This window comes from Daucus carota, chromosome 7 (assembly GCF_001625215.2).
Source record: "Daucus carota subsp. sativus chromosome 7, DH1 v3.0, whole genome shotgun sequence".
In the NCBI taxonomy this organism is placed as follows: domain Eukaryota; kingdom Viridiplantae; phylum Streptophyta; class Magnoliopsida; order Apiales; family Apiaceae; genus Daucus; species Daucus carota.
Genome location: NC_030387.2, coordinates 36,121,317 through 36,135,546, shown reverse-complemented (window position 1 = coordinate 36,135,546; position 14,230 = coordinate 36,121,317). Strand labels below are relative to the sequence as shown.

Sequence of the window (14,230 nt, the reverse complement as noted above, 5' to 3'; positions counted from 1 at the left end):
TAATCGAGAAAACGATAAAACTGAGCTCTATAACAATAGTTAATGTTGGTACACTGTAAACTGTCTACAAATGTTTCGCTCGTTGGCTCATAATCAACTCGAGGCCAGACTATAATTTAAACGAAAATGTTACAGTTACAATGCCTTGTAATCACATTGCTCATAGATATGGGCTGGGATTATGAAGCAGCACTGAGAAATTACTGCTTCTACACAGATGATCCATCAAAACAGTGACAAGAAGTTACAAGAGTACAGTTCGTAATATAGAAGTCTTTGAGCACCTAGGAAGCTCAGAGTCTGGCAAAGCAGGCTTCCAGAGCATTGATCTTTGATTTAGTCTACAGAGAAACGAGCAAGTAAATACCTATTTTATGACTATTCTCTTGCTTTGTACAAGCCACTCATGGAAAATGTAAATCCTCGAGACACGAGGTAGACAATAAACACTACATATCCAGTAGTTGCAACAGCTATGGTAGAAGTAAGTGCCAGCCCTTTAACTTCAGATGAGAAAAAATCCACTAACAGATACCCGTTGATCACTATTACCAGGGCAGCCACAAGCCACGACACCGTCTGCACAAAATTTCAAGGCATGTACATGAGATTAATGAATTGCGCTTGCTTAAAAAAAATATAAGTAGTATGCCTGCTCAATGAGAAACAAGCCACCACGAATAACAAATCAAATGTATATGTAACGAAAATAAGGCAGGGACTATCCACCGTTGAAAAACATAATGGCTTAAAAAGACCACACCTTCTGGACTAGCTAAAACGGTTAGATCCATATAGGCCCTGATGAATGGTGCGTTTAATGAATTGAGCCAGACGGTTTATCATTTACATTAAACCACCCGGTATGTGATTCAGTCATTTAGACAAATAAAATCTTGATATTCACCAGATTGACCAAAGAATGACTAAATCAATAAATTGCATCCACACTTTGGCTAAACAAACATAAAAAGAAAATGATTCTCCACGGAAAGTGTAGTCACTAGAAGAGTGTTGAATAAATTTGGCTATGCAGGGTTCATTTATTAGTTGTCATGTGTTTAAAGATGCGCCTGATCCCCCACCCCACCTCCAAGGATGTGTCCTAACTGTCTAATCAATCGCAACCAGTAGTAACTAATTTTTTTGGGACCAAGACAGTAAGCTATGGAGTACTCAATTACGAGTTAGCTGCAAAGGCTTGTACATGAATTTTATCACTTTTGCACCATCAATTCTAAAGATATATATTGATCAATCTTTCTAATAAATCATACTTATAATAATGTGGCATTGCTAGAAAGTTGTTGGGGCAGGATACTGGTGACAGGTAAACATATTATCTTAAGGGACTCTCCAAGGATAAGATTTATGTTTAAATCCAGTTGATGAACTATACCATTCTTCAGGTGTCACTAGAAAAGTCTCATCAAAAAGAGTAATTTGCCTCCATAGCTGACATGAACTTTAATATAGGGATCAATAACTTACCTTGAGAATCGGGCCAATCTTGAAAACACCCATTAGGTCTTCTTTGGACACCAAGCAAAGGAGGGGAATAAGTGCAAAAGGGATCTGTATTGACTGAAGCACATTAAGCCATTCATTAAGAACATCTAGAGCATCCTCCGATGTATCGAAAATTAGTGCTACAATCAATGTTGGGATGATAGCAAAACTCCTCGTAATCAATGCCCTTATCCATTTTTTCATGCGCAAGTTCAGGAAACCTCCCATGATAAACTGCCCAGCATAAGTGCCAGTGATCGTGCTACTCTGGCCTGCTGCTAACAATCCAATAGCCCAAATGTACAGAATTGGTAACAGTCCACCGCCATATTTTTCTTGAAGATATTGACCTGCGTTCCCCAGGCCAATACTGTTGGCTATATCGGTACCATAAAATGCCTTCGCAAACACAGTTGTGACAAATAAATTGATCATGAAGGAGATGGTCAGTGCAACAGCGGACTCTATTGAGAAATAATTGAGAGCTTCTTGGACTCGTCCTATTTTGCGGTGATCAACTTCTCTGGACTGTACAAGAGCAGAATGCAAAAACACATTGTGAGGCATAATAATGCAACCAACTACTCCCACAGCCTGTTGTATGGTTCTTGAGCTAAGTTTTGGAACAATGACACCTACAAAAGCCAACATTGAAAAGCTTTAGGATCAGAGGAGCTGCCACGTCCGTAAATAGAAATTAAGAAGCGCTAAAAACTAATAAAACATAAAACCTAACAATAAAGTAAATTACCCAGAGCAAGTTCCGAGCCATCAGGTTTAGTTTCCCCAAACATCCACGCAAATGAGACTGCCATGGTTGCAATAAGGAAAGCAAAAAGTGCTTCTAATTTCCTTACTCCATAGTTCTCGAGAAAAAGGAATATGAAGCTGTAAAAAAATTAAAAGCTGAACTCACTAAAAAATATATTAATTCAGTAATTACTCGTAAAAGAGCATGAGTGGACAGGGTTTTTTTGTATGAGATATTGAGATTGTAAAAGTGAAAATATATTTTAAACAGACAAAAATATTTAAAACAAATTTGGTGTAGGCCACATATAGTACCAACTCACAACAACAAAATATACTATAGTCACAAGACAGAATCGTCCTCCCAAGTGTAACAACTAATGCTTTAAATCATTAAGTTCCAGTACACAAACATAGAGAAGTAGAAACTCGCAATGAAAGAGATAGTAAAGCCCCCTGGCGACTCTTGAGAGAGGCAGAACTTGAATAAAGGCAAAAAAAAAAAAGTAGTCTTTCTACACAAGTTGAAAGTTTGTGTCTTGCAAAACACCTCTTTTTATAGTTCAAAACTTGCGTTTAAATCACAACTTCTAACTCGAAAACCACATAAGCGAGTTGTTTACTACACTGGTCTCGATTTGTCCAAGTCCCATCCCTTTGTACAGTTCGGATTTCTTACTAGTTCAGTATGCATGATACAACTAACACTTAGAACAGACTATTCTGTACACTTATGCAGCGCCCAGTAATTAGCCAATTACGCAGTATATCTTTTATGCAGATGTAATAGAAAAATTAACAAATTATAAAACCCTGCATCAAGTAGTAACAAAAAATAACTGAAACTAAGACACCCGTGAAGCTCAAACTTAAATACTACTACAAAAATACCCTGACAAGTGACATCAATTGCACATATAGTCACAAATCAATTGATACAATTAAAAAATAAGGGGCTTTCAAATAAGTAAAAAATAAAAGTTACTTAGTTTTTACCAATCAGAAGCAGTGATAACAACGCCAGCCCAGAGAGGCAAAACGCCATTGCTAAGAATCTTGATAGCAATAGCACTTCCAATAACTTCCTGGATATCCGACCCGATAAGTGCCACCTCAGCCATGACCCACAACAACATCCCGGCCCATGTAGGATACTCCTCCCGACAAAGCTCAGCTAAGTGGCGGCCCGTAGCCACACCAAGCCGAGCCGAAAGTAGCTGGACCAGAAGGCCCATAACAGTGGCCCACAAAAGCAGCCACAACAAAGAGTAGCCCGCGATCGCGCCCGCTTGAAGATCCCCTTCGAGATTCCCCGGATCCAAAAAAGCTATGCTCATCAAGAACCCGGGCCCAGTGAATAGCCACAGCTTGCGCCACGAAAACGGCGGCGTGGTGTAGTCATCGACTTCTTCGCCGACGCCGACGACGATGTGGACTTTCTCTGTCGGCTCGTAGGCTGTCTCTTGCTGGACCTCGTCGGAGGTTTCAAGTAAAGCTTGGTGTTCTTCAGGCAAAGCCATTTTTTGAGTGGAGTGAAAAGGGGATATAGCGGAGAAGTGATATAAATATTATCGGAATAACAAAATTAAATAATAAAAATAAAGAATGAGAGGGAATAAAATGGCTTTTGCTTTAGGGGGGACTTTAATTTGGGAGGTTGCAATTAAATGGAGCAAACGTAAACTCCCGCTTTGTTTACTATGATCTTCAATGTACACTAGGCATGACACGTCACATTTAATCTGCACGGCCTTTATAATATTTTATTTAATAAACTAGTTTTATTTCCTTATCTCAAATTAGTACATTATCGCACATACTCCCTCAGTGCCCGTGGTTGTTTACGTTAACTGTTTGCACGTATTTTTAAGACTTCTATACGTGGTTGTTTACGTTAATTGTTTGCACGTATTTTGAGACTTCTATAAAATATAGTTGTAGAACACTTTTGTAAAATATTCTTTTTTTTATAAAAGTTTAAGTATCAATTTTTATTCGGAGAAAAAAGAATTAAAAATATATTATGGAACTATACTTTAAATGAGTGTGGAAAAACGTGCCGAAAAGTAACGTAAAGAAATGAGGGGGACAGAGAGTATATTTTAAAATATGCTGAATTATTTTAAATAGATATTTAATATTCAAATTTTATTAATAATTGTTAAAAATATTGGAAATGTAAAACAAAATTATGGACCGAGAATATGTGATTATATCCGTCCCAAATCAAATCAGATGTCCTTTTGGATTTCAAAAAAATCAAATTGGTCAATGTCTAATTAAATATAAAAAATATCATGTATTGTGGTTTCATTTATTATATAATTGATTGATTTATAATCGAATATAGATTTTTCTGAAATTATTATGACATATTTTTGTATATTAATTAATAATTAAATGATATAATAATGATGAAACGAATGTATAAGGAAGTTTCGCGGAAACATCTCATTGAACTTGCGACTACGACTGTATTGATCGAGTACAGAAGCAGCGAACACATGTTATATCGTGTATATCTTGTGCCATCACGAGCCGCAGGCGGCTATGCGATCACAACAGTTCAACTTGGTCATTCAGATTTTGCTACCATAATCATCCATGCACACAGCCCATACATAAAAGTGCGTGTACAATATAGTGTAAAAATATTCGCCAATCAAAAATGACCATTGTGGTCGAGACAGCTAGGATGGCACGTTAAATTTTGTGTAAATTACATGTATAAGCTGCTCCGCACAATTCAACCAACAAAAGAGTGGGTACCCTGTTGCTACTTCTGGTACCGGCTACTAGGCTGGACTAAAGTGGATAGTTACTCCCTTGGTCCCCGGGTTGCTGTACATCGGAGACGGGGCTAAGACAGTATCTTTAATATTCTCGAAAAATATAATTATAACTCCTTCCATTCCATTTTAAGTGTCCATCTTGCCAAAAAAATTTTTATCAAAATATATGTAGGGATGGCAATCGGGTCGGATCGGGTCGGGTTTCATGAAATCCATATCCAATCCGTTATATTTCTATCGGATCGGGTTCGGGTTTGGATATTAAAATGTAAAATCCAAATCCAATCCGTCGGGTTTTTTCGGGTTTGGGATCGGATTCGGGTTTCAACCGGATATCTTAAAAAAAAATTAAAAATTATAAACCTGTCTGAACTATGATAATTAAGTATTTTTTTTCAAAATTAAGATTATTGGATTGGATTCTATTGGTTTAAATTAGAATAATATAAACTTAAACCATATTAATTTTCATTTTTACCAATATACAATATATTTTATACAATATATTATTAATGAAGTATTTGTCTTAAATAGAAACACTTATTCCTTTAACCTAGTCTATTGATATTGAGAGTATTATATTACATTCATCCAAATAATTAAATATAAATATGTTTTATATATAGACACACACACACATTCATATTAAATTATTTATAATATATATATATATATATATATATATATATATATATAATATTCGGGTTTTTTTCGGGTTTCGGGTTCAGATCGGGTTCGGATAGGATTTCGGGTTTCGGATCGGTAGAGGTCATATCCATATCCAAATCCAAAAATTTCGGGTACAAAAATCAAATCCAAATCCAAAAATTCGGGTTCGGTATATCCAAAAATTCGGGTTTCGAATCGGGTATCCGTCGGATCGGATTATTTTGCCATCCCTAAATATATGTCATACTCTTTTAACTCATGTAAAATTTATACTATTTCCAATATAATATTAAATACAACCAACAACTCATCATAAATATATTTAGAAGCATTATGAATGTATAGTGTAATTTGAAGTGAGAGAAGGTCTAATATAGAATAATTAATGAGATACGTAATTACTATGTATGAAAACTAAGTTGATTAGTTGCGGAAAGATGATCATATAAATATTACATTAATTGTTTCTTAATACGTGTGAAAATTGCAAAGTAGACATTTAAAATGGGATGGAGGGAGTATCTATTTTGAAAATTTTTGTTTTTTAGACAAAAAATTAACATAAAAAGTTTTATTTATAAAACAAATCTTATAAATAAATTACAGAATTATATTTTATAAGAATATTAAAATACGTGTCAGATAGTGGAGAGAAAAAGTATAAAATTAAATGAGATAGCGGGCACATGATACTCGCACTTATATAATTTTTTTAAATTTTTATTTCTGTTTTCTAAATTTTTATATAACTGAAATGTATACTTAATTTATGTTAAAATATATCTTTTAAGATTTAAAATTATATACAAATAATTTTGAGACCAATATATTTACATAGTGGAGAATGAATGACGAGGTGGCCTCCTTCAAATAGCTAGGATCTATTTTCTAATTTTCTCAAATTTTGAATTTTAGATATCAAAACTCAAAAGTAAAGTTACCTTTAATTATTTTAAATAAGTTGGAAGGAATTTTCTAACTAACTTACTCAGTTTCCAATATTTTGGAGTGACGTAGATTGGGAAGAAAAATTTTAACTGCCTTTTTCATTATCAAAATTTTAGGAAAATAGCTTTTGAATGACAGAAAAGATAATATTTAAAAATTTATGTGAAATAAGTTTCTAAATGGTAGAATTGGCAATGTTAAAATTTAAAATCTCTGCATAACAAATTTAATCATCAATATATTTATTCTATAAAAGAAGAATAGTTTAGTTTTTTTATAAAGGCCCATCAAACGCCATCAGTCAGTAAATATAATAAACTAAATAGATGTAGAAGATTGGATATATCTAAGTGGACAAGATTACATGTTGGGGGCGGGGACCGCAATACAGTACAATGAACTAATTATGGAACTTACCAGTTACCAGTGACGAGATCGAGTGGAAACAGTGGAAGCCTTGAAGACAAACCATTCCTTTGTACTTTGGTTGGTTTCATTTTTATCTAAATTAATATGTTGACATAGGGGTCATTTGGACAAATTTAAAAAAAATGCATAGAAGTAAATGAGAAGTAAGAAGTAAATAAGTTAATAAAATATTTGGAAAAGAAGTAAAAACTCTGACAGAGAAGCTAGCATTCTCGGCTTTTTAAAAATGCTTCTGCTCCAAAAACAGAGTTTTGAGAGTCGACTCTCAAAATTATCCGTCACTTCTCCATTCCTCACCTTCATCCTCTTCATCCACCAAATTCTTTTCACTCTCCTATCTTCTCCACTATTTACCAGTTTTTTGTTTTTTAATAAAATCGAGTGTTGATTAAACCTCGAAGATTCCAATCGAGTTTTATTCTCGTATCTGTTTCGGATTTGAGCTTAAACTTGATTTTTTCTGAATAAATCAGATCTTTTGAAATCAAAGGTCCGATTGTGTTTTCCCGTCTCGCCTTTTGGTGTGTGTTGATTTAGTACCCAATTTTTGGGTGATTCCGCGTTGTTATATTTGTGGTTGTTATGTCTTTCTGTGTTATCTATGAGAATGATTGGGATGGAGTTTTGGGAGATCTGGCTTATCGCATCATTAATACTTTCGGCATGTCTATAGCTGGCTCCCGGCATGTCGATAGCTAGGGTATGCTTTGAACGGTGGCGATCGCACGTGCTCACCTTTCACAAAATATTATAGCTGTTCATTATTCGAGGACTCTTGTTCCTCATTGCTTAGTTTTTACAACTGAGTCGCCTGAACACCGCAACAGCCATGGAACTATTGTGAAGGTCAATTGTGAAGCTAACATTTTCGGGATTGATGTAGGCTGGATTACTCGAGAATACAAAGGCTCGCCTTCAATCCAGCCCTTCCGTTATGAGCATCGGCAGAAGTCTATCAAGACCTGGTTTCACCGAGACGACTCGCCACTCAGCGCCTAGTCCAGATCCGCCGTGCCTTCAATCCAGCCCTTCCGTTAACAGCCTGCTCGGTTAATTGTGAGTAAACCATTAAGGGGTTTCTTCTGTGTTCATTTTCTTTTCATAGATTTAGCCGTCTGTTTTTCATGAATCATCCAAAACTAGTTATGCAACCGATTTAACGAGTTTTGATTCTCTATATCATCCTCTCGTTAAATTCGAGTTTCTTCAATTTTATGTGCTATTTAAATCGAGAATACAATTAGTCAATATTCATTTCTCTCAATCCTCTATCTATCCCATCATTCATCCGCTGTTTTTGTTAAATTTTTCAAGATCTGTTGGGTTTCATTAATTGCTGAGTTTCTTATGTTGTTTGTTGATATATATGGATTGTCTTTACATGGACGTTTCATGTTACATTATATATTTTTTGAGTGAGTTATGTAGTTGTCGGATTTAATGTTTTTGGCCGAATACGGTTTTATTTACTTGCTTGTTACTTTTAGTCTCATACTCTTGTCAATCGTGTTTTGGGGGTTATCGTTATTTTTTTATTCGATTTTCAGGATTCATTTTGTGTTATCCGATTGTGACCAACTTTGTTGTTGGTTGCCGGAATGCCTTGGTTTTCCATACGATTGTTGGTGGTTTGGGACTCTTGGAGACAAAGGAGTAATAAGGAATGGTTTTGGTTTGATTTAGGGGCCGTTTGTTTAGGGGTATTCAGGAAAGGGAAAGGTAATCAGCCTGATTGATTCCCTTTGTACTTGTTTGTTTTGTAAAAATCATCATTATCTTTCTCTTTTTTTAGTAGTGGGTTTACCCAATAATGCTCATAGCTCATTCCCCACCTCCAACTAGGTATTTCGATTCCCTTTCCTCACTTTTTTTCTATTTTGAGTTATAATTCATATTTCAAACAATTAAAATAAAAGATTATCATATAAAATATTTTTCAGAATAAAAATAATTTTTAATTTAGTTTTTTAAATTAAATATAATTGTGACATAATTTACATTTTAATATATTTTAAAAAATTAATAGTATGATTAAATAAATTATATTAATTTAATAGAATGTAAATAAATTATCTTTTTATAGATATGAATACATTTAACTCTTTTGAAATTATATAATATTAAAAAAATCGAATATAAAATTAATCACACAAATTTCCATTCCGTTTCTGCAACAAAACCAAACAGGTTAAACAATTCAGGATTATTCGTTTTCTTTCTCCGCGTTTCCTTTTCTGGATTCCATTCCGTTTCCCCAAAGCGAACCAAACGGCCCCTTAGTGTGTTTCGGTCTGGTATGTAGTTGGCCGGATTTGGTGTTATTGGCCGGATTTAGTACCATTGGTCGGAATATTTGTCGATTTTGCGGTTTCCTGATTTAATTTGAATTGATTTAATTGTGTTTAATTGATTCCTTTCATTTTTTCAGTTACAAATTTGAATATTGGTTTTTAATTGATTTTATTGAGGTATTAATTCGCATTTAATATAATTGATTGATAATTACTTGTTCAGTTATAAATAATTGATTATTGATAGTGCTTTAATTAGTAGTTTTAATGGCTTTGAAACTGTCAATTTTATTTGCCTTTAAATTAGATAATTAGTGACTAATTATTGGTTGATTGCTTGTGCTTAATTAGGGGTTAATGAGTTATAATTTAATAAAGTTTTATATGGATTGAGCCATTTTATATGGTCATGCTAATTTAGTTAGCTATTTTGTGCCCTCAGGGAGTGCCATATTTGATGGCTTTTGGACCATTTATGGTTATTAATAATCTGTTGTCCTCAAGGGATGAATTTGTGTCATTTTGATGACTTTATTTTGATTAAATGTCAATTATATTTGGTTAACACATTTGGTGATTTTTGTACATAATTGGTGTTATTAGCTATCGTCAGTTGACGAAATAATGCTACAATTGAGTTTTAGTACTTTTAAAAATGATTTTAGTTTTGATTTTCTTTGGATGAAAATATTTCGACTGAGTGGATACAAATTTGAATATTGTTCAGAGGTTCAAACCAAAGGATTTCCTTTGGTTTGGACCTCTGTCCTCAATATGTTTAAACTATATTTTTGTATTTTGTTTTTAGTTTTCCTATTGAAATATCGGTTTCCTTATGTTTTATACAAAATCCTTTGCTAATCGCTGAATATGTTGATTTTTGGGTTTTAATTTATTATATCTATATCATTGCGATATGACATTTTTGTGTTTTAATTTCAGGTTGTCCAGAAGAAAAGTGCTTTCTTATCAGAAATTAAAGTTTTATTATCTAAATGTCCCTGGTCATCTTGCATGTCCGATGGTTAGATGATAAACTTTCTTGAATGAAAGAAACTCCTCGGTCAAGATCTTGCTGATTCTGCTCGTTGAGATTCATTCTCATTTTCAAAAAAAAATAAAAATAAATAATTTAGATGATTTATTTAAAATAAAATTTTAAAATATTTATTAAGCAATTATCACTCTAAAATTAAAATTATATATATATATAATTGTGTTCCACACTTCCAATTCCACTATATCGATTATATATACTCAAGCTTTGTAGCACGGTAGTTTTTGTATTATCCGATTTATAATGATTCAAAGTAATAATAAACTAGTATTTCTAAAATCTTTGTAGTCAATCCTTTTGATAGATGGTGCAAGACTGCAAGTTGTAGTGCAGAATGTACAATATAGAAACGAAGGGGACAGGTGAATGGAATAAGAAAAAAATCACACTAATAGGCTCATTTCGCTATCTTCGTTGCATGATCCAGACTGAATTAAATGGATGGCGACGAGATGGAAATGGTGGGTGTGTCATGCATTCACGCCGCGCATTTTGATACCGTTTAAACCAGTCCCATCAACGTCGATTATACACACAAATATTGTAGTCTTCACAATCGAATATAAATATTTACATTTAAGAAACAAGACGATTCTCGATGTCATGTGTTAAAACTTCAAGCTCAAATGGGTTTTAAGAAAAACAAAAATCTTTTAGGAAAAACAAAACTTAAGGCCTAAATGTGTACTACACTAACCAAAATATGTGGTTTTGGTTCAAAAATGTAGCATTCCAGTTTCTCTTTATAGATTTGGCCCAACAAGCCCAAAAGAGATTAGCGTCTCTCTGGAATGGGCCTAGAACGAAGACAGCCCATCATCACAAACATCTTTGCTGCAGTTTAGAGATCAACAAAAAGAATGGTTCTCAATCAGAGTCACCTTATTTTAAAAAATCCATTTATTAAAAATTTTAATTTATTTCTGTAAAAATTCAACAATTTATCGAATTACACTTTGATTTGACTAAAAAAAAATTTAATTTATCCAAAAAAAATTCTCATAATCCTTAATCGGTAGATCAACCGATTATTTCCGATCACCTTTTTATATTTGTATAGTTGTGGTTAATACATATATTTCAGTTCAAATTATTTATGAGAAGTAGTTTCTCTAACAAAGAACAGATACTTAATTAGTTAGATTTGTTTGGTAAAGAATTTACACTAGCACTTGAGCTGATTAGAGTGGAGTTGCTCAAAGCCTCAAACCCTCGGCACGCACCTCCCACGTGCAGAAAAGTAAATGAAATACAAGGCCCAGAAATCTGTGTCTCCATACAACATTAACCCAACATTAAAGTTAAAACCAAATGCTTTAATTTACAGAATGTGGTTGAGGCCACCGAATAGCATTAGATCCAACCCAACATAATAATACTGCTACGTACAAACGGATTTAATGTCTTTTCCTTAACTTTTTGGAATAAAGCCGGAGACAAAGACAAAAGTACGCCTACACAAATCACAATTACATCATGCGTACTCATTATTTGAACCTACGCACTAGTCAAGACAAACACATAATCCCAAATCCTACCATTTCACATGACACTAAAAGATGCTAAGTTCACCATCACAAACAAATTTTAAGTCTATCGGTAGGGGCTTGTTTGGTTGGTGCCTAACCATCACTACTTTTTTTATGTTTTGGTCATTTTCACCTTGGCATGTGACATGCATGTTCATTATTCAACGTCGTCGTTCTGGGGTCCATTTCGGTGCTGCTGGGCTGAAGTGAGATGAAATTAGTCTCGAGTCGAGGAGTTCCATGATTGGTGTGAAGCTAACGCACCTTGGGACTTTGTACTGGTTGATTGATGCGCCTCTTGAGATTGCGTAGTCCATGAGCTCCTCAAATGTGCCGTTCTTCACCACCCTGATTTCGAGTGGCCCGATTGAGTTATCAGCGACACGGCCTTGTCGGTACACTGTGTTGAAGGACTCTTCCATTGCTAAACAGCATTGGTTTAGCACCTCGCGGCTTGGTGAATTGGCTAAGTCTTTCACCAGGAGCTCCCAGTAAATAACGTAGTGCCCCGGGATGGTTTTTGTGTCACTGAAACTTGTGTATTCGACAATGCTCGTGTTGAATTCACGTAACAAAACCGAGGCATTGTCGATTGCGGTTTGCAGCTCTTCCTCGTTGGTCTTGTCTGCGTCGATGCTGAGTAAAACATTCTTCCTCCTGAGGAACTTGAACTGAGGGGCTGAATTGTAGAATCCAGTGACGCGGAGAATGTCACCAACTCTGTACCGACACAGCCCTGCATAAGTTGAGATCACCAGCTCATACTCCTTCCCCACAACTAGTTCAGAAAGATCAAGAAGACGCGGGGGAGAGTCACGTGACAGAGCGGCAGACTGATCATCATGAGGTAGAAACTCAAAGTAGCCCATATTCGGCATAATGGTATAAGAAACCTCAGATGGCATGCAAACAGGCTTCAGATTGAGCCCGAAATAGCATTCGGAAGATGCATACATGGTGCAATATTTAGGCAACTCATTACTGTAATAATCAAGCGTAGGAATGTATTGAGCCATAGCACCCGTGACAATAACATCCAGATACTTCGTATTAGGCCAAATCCTCACAATGATCCCTTCCCAATTCTCACCCGAGCATTCGTCAGTAATAAACTGAGCAAGTTCCGGATCAGGCTTCAATATCCCCGCAATACACTCCCTGACAGACGGGTCAGTTATTTCAGAGCTCAGCGTTCCGGTTGCAATGTCTTGAGCCAATTGCCTCCAATTGAGCTGGAGGAACTTGACAGCTCTGACAAGCCCCGAGGCGAAAACAGCCCCCATTCGAAGAACTTCCAGGCGCATAATAAGGCCACAGAGCATCTGAGAGTACATGCTCTGGAAGGAATTAGCACAGAGAATAGTTTCATCAGGGCTCGTGTAAACATTGTAAGGGTCATATGGCCTGGTCCTGAACTGTGAACTTTTGTAGTAGCTGGTCAACACTGGACGTGCCACTAATCCACTTGGAGTCAGAGTCTCCGCCTTTATGAACAGAAAGTACAATCCCTTCCCTTGATTCAGATTCGGGACGTAACTGAAAATTAATTTATGATTCGTCAACAATTAGTACAATACAATTCAAATACGTAAAATAAGCTGATTAAAAAAGTACAAATTTCCGAGCTAAATAATACGTTTACACGAATTAGGCCTAAAAACTGAAGTCACTGATACTTACAGGTTCATGACAGGCATGAGAAGGCTATAAAGCTTCTGTCTACGATCCCATTCTTCGGCGATCGTTGGCATCAGCTTTCTCTCGCCGGCAGAAGTCCCCGAACTGTGAATCAGAAATTTATTTAGTAAAAAATACATTCGATGTTCTTTTTTAAATATTAAGAAAAAATTGTACCTAGTCAGAAACTCGGAAATGGGATGGGATGACAAGATAGGAGAGCGATCTCCATTAGAGATCCGCTGGATGTAAGGCTGAAGATCTTCGTAATTGACGACAGGTACTTTGGATTTGTAAGTGTGGCGATCTGTTGCACCCTTGAGATCGAATTTGCTGAGATACTCCGTCTCAGCATTTCGGCTCAAAATTTGTTCCAAAACTTTTTCCTGAACCGAGTCGGCATTTTTGGTCATTTCTTCGATGAATTGAAGAGCCTTGGCGTCTTTTTCGCAGGCCGGAGGGCCTAGCGGAGACGAGATCGTTGAGTCAACAGCCATGACTAGTTGTTTTTGTGAAGGAGAATATGATGGTGTTTGTATCAGTGTTTTGTGTTGTGGGATTGTGAGAACTGAGAAGGCA

The 14,230-nt window shown here is 35.5% G+C and overlaps 2 protein-coding genes across 2 annotated transcripts; both read right to left on the bottom strand.

Moving 5' to 3' along the window:
- Window positions 1–3,968, bottom strand: LOC108195946 (metal transporter Nramp3). The gene is made up of 4 exons (XM_017362971.2): window positions 3,256–3,968; window positions 2,261–2,397; window positions 1,492–2,144; window positions 1–579 (listed from the first exon to the last, which is right to left on the bottom strand). Exons 1-4 carry the CDS (start codon window positions 3,777–3,779, stop codon window positions 379–381), a joined length of 1,515 nt encoding a protein of 504 aa, XP_017218460.1. The 5' UTR covers window positions 3,780–3,968; the 3' UTR covers window positions 1–378.
- Window positions 3,969–11,831: 7,863 nt separating this feature from the next.
- On the bottom strand, window positions 11,832–14,230 carry LOC108194031 (probable indole-3-acetic acid-amido synthetase GH3.1). The gene is made up of 3 exons (XM_017360922.2): window positions 13,829–14,230; window positions 13,655–13,756; window positions 11,832–13,510 (listed from the first exon to the last, which is right to left on the bottom strand). The coding sequence occupies exons 1-3, from the start codon at window positions 14,146–14,148 to the stop codon at window positions 12,136–12,138; spliced, it is 1,797 nt and encodes a 598-aa protein (XP_017216411.1). The 5' UTR covers window positions 14,149–14,230; the 3' UTR covers window positions 11,832–12,135.

Bases quoted from the DNA above. Each gene is read 5' to 3' on its own strand.
- LOC108195946 (XM_017362971.2), bottom strand. From the start codon at position 3,779: ATGGCTTTGCCTGAAGAACACCAAGCTTTACTTGAAACCTCCGACGAG. The intron at 2,145-2,260 runs GTAATTTACTTT...TGGCTTTTGTAG, and splicing joins TGGCTCGGAACTTGCTCTGG to GTGTCATTGTTCCAAAACTT. The intron at 580-1,491 runs GTAAGTTATTGA...AATTTTGTGCAG, and splicing joins AGATTGGCCCGATTCTCAAG to ACGGTGTCGTGGCTTGTGGC.
- LOC108194031 (XM_017360922.2), bottom strand. From the start codon at position 14,148: ATGGCTGTTGACTCAACGATCTCGTCTCCGCTAGGCCCTCCGGCCTGC. The intron at 13,757-13,828 runs GTACAATTTTTT...TCTGATTCACAG, and splicing joins ATTTCCGAGTTTCTGACTAG to TTCGGGGACTTCTGCCGGCG. The intron at 13,511-13,654 runs GTAAGTATCAGT...ATTAATTTTCAG, and splicing joins CTCATGCCTGTCATGAACCT to TTACGTCCCGAATCTGAATC.